The 23,280-nt window shown below is 43.9% G+C and overlaps 1 protein-coding gene across 1 annotated transcript in view; it reads left to right on the plus strand.

The window, feature by feature from the left end:
• Positions 1 to 4,929: 4,929 nt before the first annotated feature.
• LOC142582057 (uncharacterized) overlaps positions 4,930 to 23,280 on the plus strand; it is a 101,538-nt gene continuing 83,187 nt past the window's right edge. The window contains exon 1 of the mRNA XM_075691478.1: positions 4,930 to 5,318. Within this exon, the coding sequence (XP_075547593.1) occupies positions 5,267 to 5,318 (52 nt within the window). The 5' untranslated portion in view covers positions 4,930 to 5,266. The remainder of the gene's footprint in view (positions 5,319 to 23,280) is intronic.

Genomic DNA, 23,280 nt, shown 5'->3' on the forward strand with positions numbered 1-23,280 from the left:
CTCAAAAATAGCAAACACATTAACCAATAATTTTCAATCTGTTTACACTAGAGACAATCATTTCATGCCCAATTTGAGTTTCTGCCTTCCACCTATACCCGCTATGGTCATTAGTAAACAGGACATATTCAATATGCTACTAAGTATGGATATCCAAAAATCGTGTCGTCCTGATGACATCCCAAATTAGTTTTTAAAGCGGTAGGCTGAACAGGTGGCAAAGTACCTTCACATATTGTTTTCGAAATCGTTGCAGGAGGGAGATGTTCAAAGAGACGGGAAAATAGCTAAGCTGATACCCCTACACAAAAATGGCAGAAAATGCTGCATAATATATTACCGTCTCCTATCATTAATCTCTACTATTTGTAATTGATGGAGTAGAATGCATAAACACATTTCATTATTATTCAGCGACACATCTTCTCCAAAGACCAACATGGGCTTAGGAGAGGATTTTCTACACACACTCAATCACTAGAAACTATACAAGATTTTGCGGTTTCAGTAAATATTAAAAATCAAACTGATGCAATTTTTTTAGACTTTCGCAAAGCCGTTGATACGGTTTCTAAAAATAAAATACTTTACAAATTGAACTTGGTGCTACAAAACTCTAAGCTAATATCCCGGATTTCATCATACATTACTGACCGCCAACAATTGTATCAATCAATTCTATCGATTATTGATCAATCTGTATCTTTTCACCAGCATTGCTCATGTAAAGTTTCAGTGTCGTCCGGTGTCCCACAGGGCTCGGTGCTAAGACCCGTTTTATCATCTTTATAAATGACATTGATGACGCATCCCAGTTAACATTAAAATATTCGCAGACGACTGTGTTTTGTACTCCGAGGTTAAAAGCACATCTGACTAGCTGCTCTTAAATGAAGCGTTTTCAAGGATTGCCTAATCGTGTGAAAATTGACAAATGTCGCTCAATCTTGAAGATACAGTAGCAATGAAAATTATAAAAAAACTACCCCTCATTTATCAGTGCTCCATGAATAAAAAATTTCTTACCCAAGTAACAGAGTATAGATGCTTAGGTCTCCTCATAACAAGTGATCTTAGATGGAATGGAATAAGCCCATTGACTAATTCACAGCCAACACACAACGCAAACTATTTTTCCTTCGCAGGGCTCTGAAACTAGCTGCGGTTACAGTCCTTCTTGCGTATAAATCGGTAAATCTGCCTAGCCGAGATTACGCCAATGTTAGCTCGGATCCATTCACAAAAAGGAATATTGGAAAGATGGAAATGATTCAGAAAAGAGCAGTTCGTTTTATACGCAATCGTTATAACCGCACATCTTTAACAGACCTGTTAGAGCTAACCTAAAACCTCCAGTTACGAGAAACCATCATTCACGTTTAAAATTCCTGTATGGAATATTAGCGAGACAAGTTAAGGGTGATTCATCTTCAGTTATTCGTTTTTCCTCAAGTAATAACATAAGAAAACAGCATGGTCGAACATTAACACCGTACCAGATACGTAATAATTGTTTTAAATATTAATTTTTTCTGAAGAACGATCTGGGGTGGAATGTATTAAGAAACCACCAAGCGTTGCAGCACTCTCTGGCTGAGTTTCAAGCTTGTGCCAATAAATCCTGTTCTTTATATATATTTTCTTCTTGTGTTTCGCTAGCCTGCTCTGTATGTTTATTGCTTTATATGAATCAAGGGCGTGTACACCGAATATAGGTGGATGCATGCGTGTTTGTGGATATATTTGCATATATCTGTCCATATGTGGGCATAGGCAGGACATTTAATGAGGAGGGAAGATAGCCGATGGTCATTAAGGGTTACGGACTGCATTTCAAGGGAAGGGAAGCGTAGCTGGGGGCGGTAGAAAGTTAGGTGGGCGGATGAGATTAAGAAGTTTGCAGGGACGACATCACCACAATTAGTACATGACCGGGCTAGTTGGAGAAGTATGGGAGAGGCTTTGCCATGCAGTGGGCGTAACCAGGATCATGATGATGCTGCTGCTGCTGCTGATGATGATGATGTGCATGTGTGTATATCTATGAGTATATGAATTGCCTTGTATACATTTCTCTTTTTTTTCTCATGTCCGCCAATATTTTTGCATCAAATCATGTATCGCTCATTTCCCACCCTACTAATATCCCTACCAGGGTTTGTAGTATCTATAAGTAATAAAATAAATAAACAAAAACGTCCGAGGCGATGTTAGTACGTGACCGAAAAAAAATGGTTAGGAAAAAGCTTTAAGAAATACATAATTGCAGTATATTCACGTCACCTCAAGGGGTACCTAACAGTTTATACGCAGGACACGCTTCCTATTGATAGGAAGGACTGCTCTCGAAAAACGAATCGTGCAAAATAAAAACTAGACGTGGTTGAACATATTAAGTCTTCTCTGCATTGGGCACATTATTACAATTCTGCACTACTGAACAAAAACTGTTGGTTTGAGCGGAGAACAGAAAAATACAGTAGAAGGTTACAGTTGATATTCGAGAATTTGTTTCTTGTTCTTGATAGGAAACCTAACTTCCTAAAGGGGACATTCACAATGTTTTTAACTTGTTCCTTGAAAGTTAAGGCATAGACAGTTGGCACGCCTAAATCGCGTGTACTACTCGCTCGTTTGAAAAGGTGGTTTTCAAAAGTATAAGCACACTGCATAGTAATCATTTCTCTGGTAATCAAAACAAGGAAAATGTTAGCTGAAATAAATAGCAAGAAGTTTGTACACCGTTCAGCGATAAAACTCACATCTTCCTGTAATACCTGTAGATTTCTTACGATAGTAAGATCACCAAGCTTGAATGGGGACGGTGGAACGAACACGACGGCATCACAATAAGGAGCCTATACGTTGTTCTGCAAGCAAGTAGACAACCTAGTCCTTTGCGTCAGCCTATGAGGCTAAAACAATAGATAGATAGATAGATAGATAGATAGATAGATAGATAGATAGATAGATAGATAGATAGATAGATAGATAGATAGATAGATAGATAGATAGATAGATAGATAGATAGATCATCATCATCATCAGCTTGGTTACGCCCACTGCAGGGCAAAAGCCTCTCCCATACTTGTCCAACTACCCCGGTCACGCACTAATTGTGGCTACGTTATCCCCGCAAACTTCTCAATATCATCCGCCCACCTAACTTCCTGCCGCCCGCTGCTACGCTTCCCTTCCCTTGGAATCCAGTCCGTAAACCTTAATGACCATCGGTTATCTTCCCTCCTTATTACAGGTCCTGCCCATGCCCCCCCCCCCCCCCATTTCTTTTTCTGGATTTCAACTAAGATGTCATTAAATCGCGTTTGTTCCCTCACCCAACCTGCTCTTTTCTTATCCCTTAACGTTACACCTACAATTCTTCTTTCTATAGTTCGTTGCGTCGTCCTCAATTTAAGTAGAACCTTTTTCGTAAGCCTCCCGGTTTCTGCCCCGTACATGAGTACTGGTGAGACACAGCTTTCATGCACTTTTCTCTTGAGGGATAATGGCAACCTGCTGTACATGATCTGAGAATGCCTGCCAAACGCGCCCCAACCCTTTCTTATTCTTCTGATTATTTCAGTCTCATGATCCGTATACGCAGTCACTACCTATCATAAGCAGATGTATTCCCTTACCACTTCCAGTGCCTCGCTACCTATTGTAAACTGGTGTTCTGTTTCGAGAATGTTAAACATTATTTTGTTTTCTGCAGTTTAATATTTAGACCCACCCTTCTGCTTTGCCTCTCTAGGTCAGTGAGCATGCATTGTAGTTGGTCCCCTCAGTTACTAAGCAAGGCAATATCATCTGCGAATCGCAAGTTACTAAAGTATTCTCCATTAACTCTTATCCCCAATTCTTCCCACTCCAGATCTCTGAATACCTCCTGTAAACACGCTGTGAATAGCATTGGAGAGATCGTATCTCCCTGCCTGACGCCTTTCTTTATTGAGATTTTGTTGTTTTCTTTACGGAGGACGACGGTGGCTGTGGAGCCGCTATAGATATCTTTCAGTATTTTTACATACGGCTCGTCTGCACCCTGATTCCGTAATGCCTCCATTACTGCTGAGGTTTCGACTGAATCAAACGCTTTCTCGTAATCTATGAAAGCTATATATAAGGGTTGGTTATATTCCGCACATTTCTCTCTCACCTGATTGACGGTGTAAATGTGGTCAATTATTGAGTAGCCTTTACGGAATGCCACCTGGTCTTTGGTTGACGGAAGTCTAAGGTGTTGCGGATTCTATTTGCAATTACCTTAGTAAATACTTTGTAGGCAACGGACATTAAGCAGATCGGTCTATAATTTTTCACGTCTTTGGCGTCCCCTTTCTTATGGATTTGGATTTTATCAGCGTTCTTCCAAGATTCCGGTACGCTCGAAGTCATGAGGGATTGTGTATTCAGGGTGGCCAGTTTTTCTGGAACAGTCTGCCCACCATCCTTCAACAAATCTGCTGTTACCTGATCCTCCCCAGCTTCCTTCCTCCTTTGCATAGCTCCTAAGGCTTTCTTTATAGATAGATAGATAGATAGATAGATAGATAGATAGATAGATAGATAGATAGATAGATAGATAGATAGATAGATAGATGCAAAACGTCTGAAGTAGACAAATAATACTATTCGCATAAATAAATAAATAGCGAAAGATGAATATGTATGTTATACCGACGCCGGAGCTGTGCCGCTGTGAAATTCACCACTACATCGAGGACGAGTTTCGCGATTAAGATGCCAGGGCGCGGTTCTCAGGCGCAAGCCCGCGCGTAGAAGTTTTGCCCTTCGTTCCTAGGTGGCGCCAGCGAGCTACCAAGGGCGTCACAGCGTCGTCGGAGCCTGAGCCAGGCCACGTGGCTTCGAGCGGTCCCTGAAAAAGAGCAGACGTCGACTAGCGAGCTGCAGCGTACATTCGATTGCGGTCAGAAATGCGCCGTGGCATTACTTTCTCGTGCTGGGCGGCAGTTTCGCCTCTGCGACCTCGAGCGGAGCGGCCTACTTGTGCAGTGCGGCAGCCGCAGAGCAGGCGGAGAGCCAGCGTGCCTTAGCGACACCACGTCTGCACTGTCGGCGAATGGCGAACGGGTCGCGAGGAAGCGCAAAGTACATTTGATGCCACTTCCTCCTTGTCATCGGTGTTTCTTTCGCTCAATGGCTCGCACGTATTGTCACGCAATGCTTGGAACACGGCTCTGGCTAGAAGTTTTTGAGCAACCCGCGGAGGAATAGATGTACTGCTTACGATAACTCCGACATGAGGTGCCACCCGTGCGGTCTGTTTCTCCTTGTGCTCTTCTCACTTCGTGGTAAGTCCGCACGCTTAGATTCTGTAAACACGCTAGTTGTGCAATTTGGTTATGACGCTTATTCCTTGTTCCTATTAGTTGAATGGAGAGCAGAACACTCGCACATTTTTATTTTTTAGCGCTCCCTCTCGTCTTTTCAAACTTACAATTGCTTCATTTCTACGATTGTATGAGCTATGAACTCTACTACGCTAATTGGTGCTACTTATAATGTGAACTTTGTTATGATATAAAACTTAATCCTTGTATATATTCAGTACATGATTGTTATCTACAGGTATTCCGGGAAGATGTGAGTTCTGTCGCTGAACGGTGTGTTGCAAACTTCTTGCTATTTAATTTAACTAATAGTTTCGTTGTTTCCATTAGCAGAAAATGAGTACTGTACAGTGTGCTTATGCTCTTGGAAACCATCTTTTCAAAGGAGCCGGCTGTATGCGCGATTTAGGCGTGGCAGTTTTCGACCCCTTAACTTTCAAGGAACAAGTTAAAAACATTGTTAACGTGTCCTTTAGGAAGTTAGGTTTTATGTCAAGAACGAGAAACAAATTCTCCAATATTACCTATGTATTTTTATTTTTTCCGCTGAAAGTTACAGCCTTGTTCTATAGGTTAGAATTGTAATAATGCGCCCAACGCAGACAGGACTTAATGTGTTAAATTACGTCATTTCTTTTTGTATGATCGGTTTCTCGAAAGCGTTGCTTCCTATGACTATGAGCGTGTCTTGCGTATAACCTACGAGGTACTCCTTGACGTGTCGTGAGAATACCGCGATTACCTATATTTATGAGCTTTTTCCTAACCTTTCTTCCATCAAGTGTTAACATCACCTCAAACGTTCTGTGTTCTTCGATATAACTTCTGAAATCACAGTTTCTTCTGTGTACTTTTCAGGTAACTCTATTCCCGTAAATAAATTTTCATTCTACTTCCATTAAACTCTCGATAAACGAAACTCTACCCCCGTAACAAATATACCTGGAACTCTAGACAACGCTAAGTAAAAAAGAAAACTTTTGCACCACCGTCGCATTATCAGCAGTATGTCAACGCGTTTAGAAACAAATCATGGTTGGCTTATTGCTTTCTCTGAAGACCTAAGGATAATTTGCGCGATCCCATTCACGATTACTTGGCCTTGGAAGATGAGAAAGAAATGTGGGAGGAGGGCAGCTTCTTGTGGGGAAGAGCCCCCAAGAAAGGCGTCGTTGCTTACTGCGGAGACGCTTCCCTATTGGGCATTTCTGTGAATGCCTAAGAATAGCAAGAATGCGATGAATTATTTCTTTCCCATTACAAAGCTCAACATTATAGGGTGATTAGAACTCGTATTTAGTCAAGTAATTACGCAAATTAAATGGTACTTTTTTACCCAGAGAGCTCCTGTATGAATAAGTAGGAAGGAAGACTTGTTACACTCGGCATCCACGGCATCAGATTTGATGATGTTTGTCTTATTCAAAAGAAATAAAAATGCTAAAATATACTAATGGTCAAAAAATTTGCACTAAGAAAGCCAAATATATTCCAGAATTTATTGAAAATTGATCAAAGTTGCGAAGAAACAAATTTTATGCTGGTCGTGCTCTAATTCAGGACAAAAGAAAGTTGATCTCACGAATCTGGCAGCTGAACCGTTTGCAACATCTCAAACGGACAACTTTGTTTTTACAGTACTTGAAAACATGCCACTAATCTGTGAGTAAAGCGTTTACAAAGTCATTGTTGTCACGTAAGCTGTACTTCTGACAAATTTATCCGCTTCAGAGGCATGGACTTACATTTAAGTCCGTTATGTGTATTCGGTGCTGGGTTATGAATTTGTAATTTTTTCAATTTAATGAACACTTGTCTCATTCAAGGAGACCTTAAATGAAAGGTCTTTTCGCGCAACAAATTCCATTAAGATTGATTTGTCGGTTTTCCGATTCAATAACTCGTGCGTTTTTTTTACATATTCATTCTCTCCTGTATTTTTTGTGCCCGTAAGCAGTATGATGGATGGATGGATGGATCGATGAAAAAGTTTATTAGGGTCCTTTAGTACGTAAGCAAGCCTGTATTTTTTGTGCCCGTAAGCAGTATGATGTCTAGATATAATAGGACAAATTGAACAAAACGTTATTTTTTAATGACAATTCAAGTTCACTCAACGAAGACGCACATATTTCAACAGAGTCCAGTCTGTCGACAGCGCTACAAAATCTCGAGCTGTTGACCATCTCACCAGCTAGAATTTGCACTCCCGTTAGTGCGTGCGTAGACTACGACTTATTTACATAAAAGGAACTGTCTGGTCTATGTGGCCACATAGGCTTGTTAAACACAACTATTTCGAAGTCTGCGTGTCAATTAGACCGCGCAAACATTTCAGAGGAATAGCAACCTGGTTTGGGTTTTCTGGAAGCAAACGTTTGCGCTTTGTATGTACCTATTGAATCAGCTGGAAACTTTCTTATGAAGGCGGCGTCGACCGTGGTACTTGTCATAGTAGATGCTGATAAGGCAGCGCTGCAACAGTGTGTAGAATAGAGATGGTTGGTGCATTACTGAACTTGTAGGAAACAGCGCTGAAAAAACAGGGGGGACCTGGGGAGACAAGCGGAGCGCTGACAATCAACAACTATTTACATTACGTCAATATATATCTCAAGTAATATCAGTACAACGGAAAGAAATTCGCACCACGTAAGATGCCATAGTTAGGAATGATCTGTCACTTACTTGATAAGTACACGATAGTGAATATATAGTGAATAGCTGATACAATTTTCAGCACATTTATGGATAGCGGACGATTCAAAAAGCTTCACGCTCGCATTTTTCATGGTTTGCCTAAAACTGCGCAGCGCAGAATATCTTACGAAATAATGCCAGAAAAGTATGACATCAAGAAAAACAGGTAAGAAAGTACAGCAACATGCAAGAAAACACAAACTTCAAGTTTGACACAGACGTTCGTTATCTGCTTTCAGTTGATGCTACAACGAACATACTCCTCGGCATAAACAACGTTGCAAAGTACAGTGAAAAATATACCTGAAAACTTAAGAGCTCTTCAAAGGGGATCTTACGTGAAGGCATCAAATAGCAAAACAAGGACTATGTAACGGAGCAGCCACAAAACGAAAGGCTAATTTTTAGGCAGGGTGAACAAGAATAACAAAAGGAACCAACTTCCCTTTTCATTCAGATTGTCACATTTGCAAGAGAACTCCATTCAACTAGGAATGTGCAAAGTGCCTTAAGTGGAAGAAACCTGAAAATATTTCTGATGCAGATTTACCTTGATGGGCCTCTTTCGTAGTCTCTCACTTAAATATTTTGTCAATTCTTATACCGCAATAGTATTTTTTTTTGCTTGCTAAAGTATGCGAATTTACTACTTACTGCAAGTGATTCGCGCATGTATAAACCAGGCGAAACCTAGTGCTATGGCTAAATCAGCAGGATAGTCAGCTTAGAAGCCTCCAGGTTGTAAGGGCAGACAAATTATCTGCAACAGTATGACGTAACGTATATTAAATGTATCTTCATTTCCTCGATCTGGTAAGAAAAATTGCGTGAACAAGCGTAGCTGGCTTTAATAGTTTTAATTCGTAAGGATTCTTTGGCGCGTAACTCAACCCTGTCAAGCGAAAAATGTAATGCATTTCATAGGGACAGAATTGCGTAATTTGCAAAGACGTTTAATTGTTATGATAGTGTGAATCTAGGTGATGGGTAGCGTTTAAACGATCAGGAACAACTTAAAGCAAAATATAAAACAAAAAATGGGCTGAGGCTCTTGTAAACCCGCCGTGGTTGCTTAGTGGCTATGGTGTTGGGCTCCTAAGCACGAGGTCGCGGGTTCGAATCCCGGCCACGGCGGCCGCATTTCGATGGGGGCGAAAACAACCGTGTACTTAGACTTAGGTGCACGTTAAAGAACCCCAGGTGGTCCAAATTTCCGGAGTCCCCCACTACGGCGTGCCTCGTAATCAAAAAGTGGTTTTGGCATGTAAAACCCCGTAGTTTAATTTTTAGGCTCTTCTAAACCTAGTTATCACGAGTCAAAGGTCGGTTTGGCTTGGTTTACCGAAGAACATACACACACAGTTTCATTACAGTTAGGCCACAGTCTCTCACACACACATTACACACGCTGCCGAACGGATTGTCCCTAAAGTCGCAATGAAACTTGGCCGTCGCAGTCGAGATTGCCGCCAGCCGAAAGGTGTGGTTTGTCAAAGGTTTGATGTGGGTGCCGTTGCTTGTATCCACGGCTTTGTCTCCTTCTCCTTGTTGTCTGTGTTGCTGAACTATGGTCGTGGTTGCAGTAGCTTCAATCTTGGCACGCTTCCGCGCTTGGCAAGCTCCTCTATAACGTGTTAATCGGGCCTCCGTTTTCTCCGGTGTTTCAACAGGTAACTTTGCATTTGCTTGAGATTTAGCAGCCTGTCGTGTAGCTATATCTACTGGAGGACTGGATTGAGCATGTCGCTGGCGCTTAAGCGCACGCACAGACGGCGCAGCCGGTGCACCATCCATGGCGAGAATGAGCGACGAAGTGCTGGCGAAGCAGCCATTAAACCCTCGCCTAGTCTCGTGGTACTGCAGCAGCGAGGCTCCTAGTGAGCGCAGTTGCGGCGCTTCTCCGCCGTGGATCACGTGGCGTGACGTCACACGCGCTCCGGCGACTCAAGGTCATTACGACGCCATGAATGACCTTGAGAGACGTGGCGTAGTAGAGCTTTCGATCTAAAAAGGATACCCATAGACATGCATAGGCTTCCTTAGAAAAGGCATAGGGAAGATTATGATAGGGATGGGCCAGCTAAACTTTAAATGTGTGGTTAGCCCAATTTGAAATGTAGGGTGACCCAACTTGATTTTGGGTTGGTAAACAAGAAACTTGGGCGTAGGCCAACTTCAAATTTAGACATGGGCCAAATAAAATTTGGGGTTGGGGCAACTTGAAATTAGAATGTGGGCCAACTGAAATTTGGGGATGTGCGAAGTTGAAATCTGGGAGTGGGCCAAGGTAAATTTGGGGGTGGGCCAGCCTGAAATTTGGGACGGGCCATATTTGCTAATATTTGCAATAAGCTACTATTTGAGGATGTACCACGTTGAAACCTGAAGATGGGCCAACTTAAATTTGGGGGTGGGTCAACTTGAAAGTTGGAGGTCGGCGAACTTGAATTTAAGGGTGGGTCAACTTGAAGTGGCGGGGGAGGGGTGGGGGTTGCCCAACTGAAATTTGGGTGTAGGCCTGCTGGAAATTTCACTTGGCACGAATAAAATGCGGGGCTGGGCCAACTAGAGATATCGGCGTGCCCAATGTCCAATTGAACGCAGCGGAGCGGCCTTCTAGTTATGAACACCTTAGAGTTACGAGTGGAGCGTTGAGTGGTTTGGCGCGTTTTCATTGGACCTTGCCGAGGCCCACTCAGAACGCAGGCGAGAGCTAGCGCCTTCAAGGAACGCGGCATAACACAGGCTTGCGTGATCGACAGCCAGGGTGCCATGACGTCGCGGCGATCCACTCTCCCCTCAAACTACTAACGCGGTACTGCGGCGGATGGCGTTCCCTTGCGACCGCGTTGCTCCGTCGATACGCGATCGTTCCTGGCGTTCCGGCTCAATTCGTACGATTATATTGGAGAGTCCGGATGCGGTGCGAAAATGTGACAATTGTCTACTAAATAGCATTCGTTGCCACCGGAAAGGCCATAGGTCAAGGGCCATAGGCCAAGGTAGGAAAAGTACGTAAGCAAAACTAAGCAAGAACGAAGTCACGGCTGAGCCAAACAATGCTTACTGGTGTGTAGACAATTCACACGATTTCTATGGTGTTTTTGGTATGGCGGCTTATGCAGTGCTTTATCAATCATCCTATGAGCTTGAGACGCTGACTTCGTACTAAAGGCATGTTTATGAGAACATCTTTGGGGGGTCACCGATGAAGCCGCGTTTGCAGAAACACTAGTTACGCAGGCTGGTCTGAGCACGAGTCCAGCCCACACCGACATCGTCGTCTTAATTGTCGAGACACACAGACACAGTTTACGGGGCGTATGCGTTTCAGCCTACTCAGTCTCTCTTAGTACAAAAAAGATAACTAATGGTTTGCTTAGCCTCACCATTCGCCCTGTCCTCGCACTGTAATGACCGGGATGTCTAAAAGAATGACATAGTGCTAGTTCACTTGATGAGAGAAAATAAATGTTTAAAGTCGCGTTTTCGCAAGAAACGCGAAGCATCGATTGCGATAGCAAAGGAGCAGACATCCATACGAAGTAAGGATACCACTTTTATCGCTCGTATGAATTTTAAACATTCGCTTGCGAACTAAACAAGCATGGTGTCAGCGCACACAGGAAACATGAACACATCGGTCTCGATAAGCGCAGGCACCTGCTGTCGAAACGCTGGCGTGGGCACGCGCGGCAGCCGCAGCGAGCGAAGTGGCCTTAGTGCAGTATATCGCTTCAACGCAAACTGAGCACCGAATGATAAAAACGAGTTAGTAAATTACCGACGAATATGGGTGTTGCCCATTCTTTTAAAGGCAAAGAAAAACTAGCACGTGCCCACATAACATCATTCCAACTTAAACACAAACTGATTACTAGTGCGCAGTATGACTTTGTGAAAGGGCTGTCAACAGAAACTGCCTTACTTACTCAAAAAAAAAATTATTGCAGTCGTTTGAACACCGGTCATGTACTCTGAGTATCTGTGTTGATTATTCGAAGGCATTCGATTGTATAAACCATGCTACACTACTCGACAAGCTATAACATTGTTTTTGTGATGTCTTTCTTGAACTAACACGATCATATATTCAACAGTTTATGCAAAAAGGAATAATAGACAGATACATGTCAAATTTAAGGCCAGTTCATGCGAGAGTGCCGCAGCGAGGTATTCTGTGGCCTCTACATTTTTGTGTTTATATTAATGACTTAGTTGGTATTATTAATATTGTACAATTTATTATGTACGCGGACGTCATAACTATTCTGGTTACACCGAGTTCGAGTTCCACTGAGGCAAGCGGTATCGCAAATCAAGCACTAATAGAACTGTTCTCTTGGTCTACCGCAAATGCACTTGCTTTAAGTACTAAAGAAAAGAAAGGCAGCTGTTCAAACCAAAAATCGTAATGTCCCTACAGGCTTAACGTTACAACTCAATAATTCGATTATTCAAATTGTCCCTATAGTTAAATGACTTGGGCTCCTATTCGAGCAACATATGCCGTGGAATACACTAGTGAATTTAGTCGCTGTTTAAACATCCCGTGTGGGTGGAATTTTGTGCAGGTTCAGATTTTCTCTCCCTGAAAGTTTCATCAAGCTTCACATATACAAGTCATATACAATTAACTATTGCCATCAGGTTTGGGGTACTACGAACGACTCTGGCTAATATCAGCACACTACATAAAATACAAAAAAGGCCGTCCGTAGTATTCTGGCTATTCCCTACGAAACCAATGCGCACAGGCCTGCTGTCTGTCAGGCGTTGCTCAATCCCGCGCGCGTAAGCGAGGAAAGCGGGTAGGAAGCGCCCCGTCTTTCGTCGCGTGCAAGGCAAGGGGGGTGGGGGAGGGGGCTATCTACTTCGGCGGCTGCTGCGCATGGCGCGGTTGCGGGGGTGCGATCTAGAAAGCGGTCTGCGAAATGAACTGAGCACGCCGAGTGCTGATAGCTTCATGTTCGCTGTGTTTTCGCAGCTTAGTTCGCGTTGAAAAGAGAGGCAAGACGAAGGTCAATTCGGTGCGCGCGTGACACGATACTTGCTAGTTTGGCTAGTAAGTAAATGTCACATGTTTATATGGCCGATAAAACTACTATCCTTACTTCTTATAGCTGTCTACTAATTTGTTACGGAAATCGATGCTACGTATTTCGCGCGAAACTGCGTTATTTTTTTAAAGGACAATATTTGGCAATATTTGGCCAGTGGCAATATTTCACATAAAATTTTTCGACAGCATGGTCACATTGCATATCAATGACATACTGAAATAATAAAACACAAATGACATCAAGAGAATATTAAAGACAATTGTGCTGAAGCATTACTAGAGAAAAGACGCCTTATATTATAGAAACATATCCGCCCCAAAGTTTTGTTAGACAATGGTTTTAGCTCCTTTTCAGCCAAACCGAATTTGCTTACCGTAGCAGGTACAGCATAATGCAATGTCTCTAAGTCGCAGTTTCTTCTTAGACGAACACTAAATGAATTCTCTCAGCACAATATACTTCCAGACGTAGTGTGTTTTTTTTATGAAAGTTGGCGATTTGTATCAAGTTTCTGGCAATATTGGAGGCTTGTTTTCAAGTGCTAGCTTAGGCAAAAATGATTATGGATTTTTGCTACATTGAAAACTTGAAATGAATCATATGTTTCAACTCAGAAGTAATAATGAAGCGTATAATTTTTTGCAAAACTATTACTTTTCAGTAGATCTCATTGAGCGGTTACACCGTACTGCGTAGGAGTACCGTAAATGAGTGTCAAACAGAATACTCGTATTATAGAGAAGTAACATTAGCTTACCTAGTAACATTTGTTAGCATCATCTGAACACGAGCCCAGAGGTTTCAATAATCTCTACTTTATATTTTCTCTATGGATGTTGGAAAGCGTGTTTTTATAAAAAATATCACCCATTGCATTATTTTAGGTGACACAGTAGCTTTAATGCTGTTTGCTAGTAAAGAAGTGAACAGATTACAAGCAGGTTGCTTCGTGCGGGAAGACACAGCTGTTGTTATGTACGCTGTTTTTCTTTAGCTGCACCATATTTCAAAAAAGCAGCCTATGGCAGATATCACAATTCTAATTTTTTATCTAAATTACCCGGTCATGCGCCATTACTTGTACAAGAAATGAAAATACATAATTGGGTAATTACGGTAATTGCCCTAACTAATTAAATAATTCATTATTTTACGGAACATATTTGAATCTACGAATTATAGCCGACAAGCTTGCAAGGCGTATCCACTTGGAACAAATTCTTAGCACTGCACCGATTTCGAGATATTTCAGTCTCCGACGAAATGCAATGGCGTTGCAATGAGATTTTCCTAAAGAAAACGCTGTTTTAGGAATCTAAGTACAAAAACAATTGGAACACCAATGCACTTTATAAGTCATCTTGAAAAATAATCTCGAAACTGGTGCAGTCCTGAGATTTCGTTCCAAGTGGATACACCTAGCGAACTCATTAGCTAAAATTTGTAGGTTATGCGCTGTAAAATAATTATTTGTAAGGAAGATAACCAACGTGCGGACAGAGTCAGCAGCATCGGCAGCGTCAAGCGCGCGGCAGAGCCTCGTGCTCGGGAACCGAGGCGGAGACCAATTACAGCGTTACAGAAAAGGAGTGTTTGGCCATTGTGTGGGCGCTTGGCAAGTTTCGCCCATATTTATTCGGCCGATCGTTTGACGTAGTGACCGACCACCACGCACTATGTTGGCTGTCGATGCTCAAAGATCCATCGGGCCGCCTTGCCCGCTGGGCATTGCGAATCCAAGAATATGACATCCGCGTGGTTTACCGTTCCAGATGAAAGCACTCCGACGCTGACGCGCTATGCCGATCGCCGCTTCCCCCGAAGGCCAGTCACGACTCCTACTGCGAGTGCACATTATCCTCTCTGGACGTTGACACTATCGCTGCTGCACAGCGTAATGATCCCTGGACTGCATCTCTGCTCGACCTTCTCTCGGATACGTCGAAAGCTCCGGCGTCACGTGCACTTCGCCGCCAAGTTCCTCATTTTGCGATTCGAGACCAGCTAATATATCGACACAACTATGCCCCGGAGGGACGCACCTGGTTACTCGCCATTCCGAGAATCTTGCGATCAGAGCTCTGCTTCTCGTTCCACGTCGACCCTCAGTGTGGCCACGCGGGAGTCTTCAAGACCTACGAAAGACTTCGACACCGCCATTACTAGCGGGGAATGTACAATTTGGTTCGAAAGTTCGTCCGCTCTTGTCATGAGTGCCAACGCCGCAAAGCGCCACCGCACAACTCAGCCGGTGAACTCCAGCCTTTACAATGCCCATCCCGACCCTTTGATCGCGTGGGCATAGACCTCTACGGGCCACTTCCGTTGACTTCTACCGGCAACAGGTGGATAATCGTTGTGGTAGACCACTTAACCCGTTATGCGGAGACTGCTGTTCTACCAAATGCTACAGCGCAGGAGGTCGCCAGTTTCATACTTCGCCGTTTTCTCCTTCGTCATTGAGGTCCACGGGAACTTTTAAGCGACAGAAGCCGCGCCTTCTTGTCTGAAGTCATCGAACAAGTGCTTGCTGAATGCGCTGTTGTTCATCGTAAATGCACGGCTTATCACCCACAGACTAACGGTGCCACGGAACGCTTTAATCGAACTCTTGGTGACATGGTCGCCATGTATGTCTCACCTGATCACTCTAGTGGGGACCTAGTTCTTCCGTTTGTCACCTACGCCTACAACACCGCGACTCAGGCCAGTACCGGATGCTCACCCTTTTACCTTCTTTACGGCCGTTATCCTTCGCACACAATTGGCACCATTCTGCCCTACCGGCCGGACCCATCCGAATGCCTGCCGATCGCGGAAGCCGCCAGACACGCCGAGGAATACCTCCAGCTGGCCCGCCGATTCACCTCGGACGACCACAACCGTCAAAAAGCCGTTCACGATGCCCAGAACTGTACTCCCACTTTTCTCCCGGGCGCTCTCGTCTGGTTGTTAGTGCCACACCGCACGCCTGGGCTCGGTTCAAAACTCCTTCCGAAGTACGACGGGCCATACCGCGTTCTCTAGAGAACATCACCCGTTAATTACCTGGTTGAGCCACTAACGCCGCCGTCCGACACGCGACGTCGTAACCTCGAAGTCGTTCACGTTCACCGTCTCAAGCCGTATCACCATTCTACCGTCCTTCCAGAAAACTAAGTCGCCAGGATGGCTCCTTTATTTCCGCGGGGCCATTGTAAGAAGATAACCAACGTGCGGACAGAGTCAGCAGCATCGGCAGCATGAAGCGCGCGGCAGAGGCTCGTGCTCGGGAACTGCTCGGTGCATATATATATATATATATATATATATATATATATATATATATATATTAAGGAGATTTATTGGGGTTCGTAGGGACCGGAACCCCAATAAATCTCCTGTATATATTAAATAATGAATTAGGGAAATAATCTTAATTACTCAATAACGTACTTTCTTTTCGTAGACTCAATGGCCGCCTCATCGAGTTATTTAGGTTAAGGGCTGCAACAGCGCTATCTGCATCAGGCAATGTTTAAAAGTTTTGTGAGGCTAAAAAACAAAGCACCCTGCAGAGCAGGTGTAATTCGGACCGTTTAGAGACACATTCACGTTATTCAACAATGATTATTTCTTCAGTTCCCGTCAAGAACAGGCTTGTGCCATCCGCGCAATTATGCGTTACACACTACCCTCAGGTACAATGAGCTCGTACGTTAACGTATAAAGAAATGTCACAACGGGAAGGCTTGTCGGGCTCGTCAGTTGATGTTTATTATAGACAGATCTTGAAGCGCACCAAGACAGACACAAAAGAAAGGGAACAGAGAAAAGCAGACAGGACAGCGCTAATTATTATGCTTTGTTTGTGTGTGTGCTGTTCCCCTTGGACAATCTCTCTAATATAGAATAAGAGCTGGCGGAAGTACACAGTGCTCAAGGTTTCTTGATGACTGCAGTTCTTGTTTTTTTTCACGTACTTTCCGATGCAGATTAGATAGATAACCTTTCAGGAGATCTAGCGTTATGCCTCGGCCAACCACATAACAGATAATATTTTCTAACAATATGCAGTGACTAATTCAGTGTAACGTCTTCGAAAGCCTTGAGGCGCAGGAAAAAGCGAGGCGTAGATTTTTTATTAAAGACGAGCGACTACTACATTCTCTTGGGCTAGTTGGTTCTAGGATTAGTGAGAATAATAGTGCATGAAAGGCGCGCCCTATCTTTCACGCTATCTTTTTGACTCGGTTCTCCAGCCTAAGAGGACACATGAGTGCTGTTATGTGAGAGTGAGTAGCAGTTCATTTGTGTCCCTGATAGCATGTATTCAATTTATTCGCTAAATATTTGGTGGATGCACCATCAATTCTGCAACTTGAGTGAAATAAGTCTTCCAAATTCTGAAAAGTTCGCAGCAAAGCTACGAATAATGGCTGCGTGTTCGCCACACTTGTGGCTGTATCGCTTATATTGTGATTTTTAACGGTAATAGAAAAATTTCCCAGAAAAGTTATCAGAATAAAAACACCCTTTTTTTTCTTTTAGTGAAATCGCCTTCTTCTAACACTCAGAGATGGTTGAAGGCGCCACCACGCTGTTGATCCCACATCATTCTTCGCTTTCAACGGCTCTGGTTTTGCCAGAACGTTGGCGCCTATAATTAATTAACGACAGTTCATTAATCCAGGTCCTCATCCATCTTCGCTGAGTGTCCTTAATTTTACGGAAGCTGCTGTAGGGTCAAGAACGAGACCCCCCCCCCCCCCCCTTTCTTTTTTTTATTTTTCCATGCCCGCACTACATCGGCTTCATCGTATTCAGCTACAAGGCAACCGCCACCGCCTATTTCTGTCGTTGCTGTCGGGCGCTTTGCTGTGCGACAGCGCGCAGAGGCGAGAGAAGGCCAATCGAATGAAAGGGTCGCCCTTTCTGGCGCACATATTTTTATTTGTACACTTAGAGTGGCGCCGACACAGTGTTCTTTTGGCTCCCGACCTCCTCTGGGGAGCCCCTAAGGGTCGGCCGCCCGCAGTGTTCGGAAATGAGGCAGCGGAAAATATATCGACCCGCCGCCACTATTTCCCTTTCGCGCCCGAGCCCCCTCCTCTCGATCCACATGTCAAGAGCGCGTCCGCTTCCCTTTTCCCCTGTAGCACATCCCCCTCCCCGCACACAGACGCACAATTTCTTACGCTGAGCTGGTGCTTTCATTTTATCGCTTGTTTAGTTGCTCGTATACACGTACTCGTGTATATACGGACTCTGTATTCGGGCTCCTGTACATTTCTGACTGTGACATCCCTAGCCCTCCATGAAAGCTCCAACACAACGTAGGAAGGGCTCTTGTGTGTTGCAGCACTGGCAATGCCACCGCCCCTAAATATCTTAGTTCTACAGGGTTCAACTGTAAGCACTACATTCTTCGACGTTCCCTAAGAAAAAAGAATGTATTCCGTAGATAGTTTCTGAGCGCAGTTTCGAGCAACGAATTGCGGACCGTGAACATCTTTTGTGCCTGGCGCATTGAATAATTGCAGGAAAGGTCGCGCAGATGACTGCCTGCTCGCGCTGTCCAATAATTCTGCAGCACTAGTCACAATGCGCATAGTGAAACGTCCATGAAGGCGCCATGTGTCCTTGCAGCTCAGCAGGGCCTTTATTTGGAAAACGTTCTTACGCTAGAATTGTCCGTAAAAGAAAAGAAAGGGCAATCCTGAAACAGGAAACATTACTAGTGAGGGCGGCGAGCCATTGCAAAGAGCACTTGCGAGCGACGAGCTTTATGAATTCGGCACAGCCTTAAACTAGCAGTGCGAAAGTAAAGCTTCGACAGTAGAAACAAGCGACGAGAACGCGGCGCATTGCCTTCGCGAAATGTTTTTCTTTGTCCAAATGTTATGTTCGCGCTGCTAGTGTAATAACTCCTAAACAACTAACTCAAACTTGCACTGATGATCAAGTACCTATTCACAAAGTTCCTGTTACGTGTAGCAGCATTGCTTCTTTCGCCTTCGTTCGGCTGCGCGCAACACACGAAAGCGGCCAGCGCGAATACGCCAGAATCTTCCAGAAACCTCGCATTGCAGCTATACCAGCCGCGGTATCCCAACAGCTATGACATGTAATTTATATTTAGGGGCCCGGCACAGAAACCCAGGTTGCCAAAATCAATCTGGAGTCAACTACGGCGTGCCTCATAATCATATCGTGACTTTTCCACTTAAAATTCCAACGTGTAACCAATTTGTTATTTTCAGCTATACATGTGATAAGTTTTCTGATTACGGCGACAGAAACCAAATTCGCAGATTACGCTGTGGAATTTAGCAAGAATGGCTGGTTGCTGTTGAAAAGATTGAGCACAACATTTGCATGAGAATGCCGCCGCCGAATGGCAGTCCTTACAAATAATATAACGTAGTGGAGTTGTCGGCATATGAGCAAATACAAAATGTGTGCTGTACCAAAAAGAAAAGAGTGGACGAGGGAAGAAGGATAGCAGTATCAATGTTTGAAAATTACAAGAAATAAATATGAAGAGATACTGCTGCTATAGACATCGCTTCCACGTTTGATTACACTAGTGCGCAATTTCGCGGTACTGTGCCGCCGTTCTGCCCCCCCCCCCCCCCCCCAATTGAAGCATGATTTTTTGAAACGCTGTTTGTTGATGATTTTATTATGTTGAACGCTTACGATATGTAGCGCTAGCTACCGGAAGTTGTTTTTGGCAATGGTAGAGTTTAACGACGGTTATACGTGTGAATGACGTGGTTAAAAGAAGAAACACCGTCGTCGGACTGAAATGTTGGGCAGCGGCGGCAGGGATGGACACGTCAAACCACAGCACTAGCGCATCGCAAAAGAGAACACAAAAAGGAAACTCACAAAATGACACGTCATATTACCTGCACTATAATGGTTAGACCGACATAGTTCCTATACGCTCACTTTCTTTTCGGCTTCATGAAAATGCCAAGAAACGCAGGGCACAGGACGGCAGTTCAGCTCAATAAGAAAGAAAGCATGCTGGCCGCTACGCTGCATTCGTCTGGCGCACCCCCACTCCAACTCCTTCCTCCTCTCTGAAGATTGCACAAGCAAAGCCGGACTCGGGTCCGAATCAGCAACCTTCCCTCCCGGCCTCCACACACAGTTATACGTGCCGCCCACCAAGAAGAAGCTCGGGCGAAAGAATATTTGTCACTTTTTTTGCAACCATATTGCGCGCACTCTTTTATCCGGTCGCGTGCGGGTTTGCATATTTCGCCGCTTTTCATCTGGTTGATCGATCGCCTCTCCGCGCTGGCAGTGCGCGGGTATTCGTGTCTCGTTTACTACGCATGCTGTATGGAGATGCAGTTGGACGCTGTTTGTCGTCCGCCATAACAGGGCTAGTATATATATTTTTTTTCGCCGATACGAAAAAAAATACTTGTAAGCAAGTTGAAAAACCACGAAAACAAATACGTGCGTACCGATAGTATTCTAGGATACGTACCGCTGTACGTATCCTAGAATATTGCTCTTCCGCCCCATTTGTCGGCACTAGTGTGCAAGTAATGGAAACAGCCCTCCCTCATACAACGCGGGCACGTGACGGCTGGCGGAGACTGCGCTCTCAATTATGTGTCGTGTTTGTTTCTTTTTTTTTACTTTGTATATATTATGGTCTTAGCAAAGCGGAAGAAGCTGACTAAATCAATATTCTCGTAGCACGTTTGTGATGAACAAAATGTATACACTTTTTCGTGGTTCTGGTAGCCTGGAATGAGCGTGATTGCGCTCCTGGGGCACGGTTTAGACAACAGTGGTTACGCCTGCAAATAGCCGCAATTTTTCGAGCCGCCGGAAAAGTCGTTTATAGCGTAATCTTACAGGGTTGCATCACGTGCCTATCTCATATGAACCATGAACTTAGTAGCACCGTGAACACAATTTGCCCAGTCGTATGTAGGATCGGTCGTGAGCTTTCGGTCGTCCATGGCATCTTACTGTCTGGATTAGAGGGCTACCGAAGCCGTGGACGGAAATGGGAAAGCCGATAGCAACATCTTGTAGCGATTTTTTGTACTACAATGCATATTAAAAATTTTCCTCTTGCGTCAGTGTTCTTGTCCGAAAAAGAAAATGTAAAAGCACTGACCGTTCACGATCACGTTTCTAACACTTTACAGAAACAATTAAATAGATTATATACTCTGCAGCATTAGGTTTGCGTGCTCTCTGTTAATCTTTGCTTCAGGGGATCGCTCTCGCAGCATTAGCGCTGCCGCACACCTCTCCCGTAACCTGAAATCCTGCAAACGCAGACAGTTTGCCAGACAATCTGAAACTCTCCGCTAATGTTGAGCGGCGATGTGTCATGTAATACAACGAGGCCTTGTTATCCGTTCTCCTAAGTGCATTCTCTAAGATGGTCTAGTTAAAATAGCTTGCTCTGGAAATTTCCTAATATCGCATTGTTTCTGGATATAGTCATGGTGAAGTGGTCTATCGAGTGTGGCCTGCTGGGCTAGCTGAAGACGCCGGCTTTTCAAAAGCTAGAATTGCACTCGCTTCGAGTGTGCAATGTATCCACAGTTATGCATGGTTTTCTTACTCACTCATCGCAGAAAGTTTGTTGCCTAAACATGTATTAGAATGCTCATCAGGCAATGTTTTATGACCAAAAGCACGGTGTAATTTTTTAGCAAAATTTGCAGGCTAGGAGATCCACTGTAGGACGTTTCCTAGAATAATTCTGAACAGCTTTTATTCATTGACGTGCGCCTGAAGTCAACGCAGGACATTTTGCCTACCGCCCCCAACAAAATAGGCGTTGCGCAACTCCATGCCCCAGTGACTGCTCTCTGTACGCCAGAAATAGTTCTCATTCTTGCTGACTGTGTGCACCGGAAGCTGTTTGAAATGCTGAAATACTTCACAGCCGCCATGTTTTAGACATGACGTGTACTACAGAGACTAGAATTTGTCGTCTTTTGCTCGGCAGCAGAACGTATTCGTCTTTAAGTCCGTGGTTCAGACGTTATGTCCAGTCGCTGGAACAGCGTAGCTTGCAAAAAAAAAAAATCTTGTCTCATCACATTCAACAAGACACGACGCAACAGGTTTACAAAATATTGTGCGCGCACATCTTGCGTTTTGATAGTTTTGCTTGTGATCTTTATGTTGAGCAGTAATTTTTTTTCCGCTAATTATCACTATTCATTCTTCGCAATTTTTCTGCAGATTCCTGACCTATTATGCCCCTAAGACAATCTGTTCATTGTCTTAAATAAATCAATAAAGAAAGAAAGAAAGAAACAAAGAACTTGTTTGATACGTACGTCAATGAACTAAATTTTCTCGACTTTTGTGTAGTTGCATTCATTTTTAGTGCCTAGCTCTCTGTAACACAATCTTTTCCTAATCCACCCATATATTACAAGCCATCTTACTTACTTACTCTGCTAGCTATTATTCAGTTTGGATGAGCACGCGGTTACATACAGTCATTAGACATGGTGCGTAAAAGTGCAGACAAGAGCTCCGACTCAGACTTCGCTAAGCCTCTCCATTGCAAGGTACCCCTTTAGTGACCTAAAAACCTATTCATACAACGAAACGAGTGTTTCCGTGAACAACGTTCAAGATCGGTCTTCACTTGAATGCTATGGTGCACTATTACCATTGCCTGCGCCTGCAAACAGGTAAATTTATCCCAAGCTTCGTATTAAATTCCGAAGCTTCAAGCGTGATTTGACGAGGAGATGTGGTGTTACACGAACATCCCTATACCTAGCTCATAACAGCTAGAGCAGTAAAAATAAAGCAAGGGCCTGGATGTTGTCTGAAGTCTGTCGCAAAGCTCGCAATGTATAGCGAGAGTCCCCTGGAGCCCTATAGCGTAAAACTATTCCAATTTCCTGACGTCAAGTTTGCGCAACCGCCGACTCAAGCATCGCGCGGTGATGCGCAGGGTTGTCTGAAGAAAGCGATCAAATGCTCTCCTCATTTATCGGAGTTCATTTTTGTTTGCTTTAAAAACGAATGAAATTGCTTACACTGAGCGGCTTGTATTATCTAATTGGTTGACCAGAGGCGAGGAGCACGCTCAAGTGGACAGGGATTCGATGGGGCTGAGCCAGTGCATTGAAGATCCATAACAGGATGAAGAGGGTGGTGCCCGCGTC

The sequence above is a fragment of the Dermacentor variabilis genome, chromosome 5, assembly GCF_050947875.1.
Source record: "Dermacentor variabilis isolate Ectoservices chromosome 5, ASM5094787v1, whole genome shotgun sequence".
NCBI classification, from domain to species: domain Eukaryota; kingdom Metazoa; phylum Arthropoda; class Arachnida; order Ixodida; family Ixodidae; genus Dermacentor; species Dermacentor variabilis.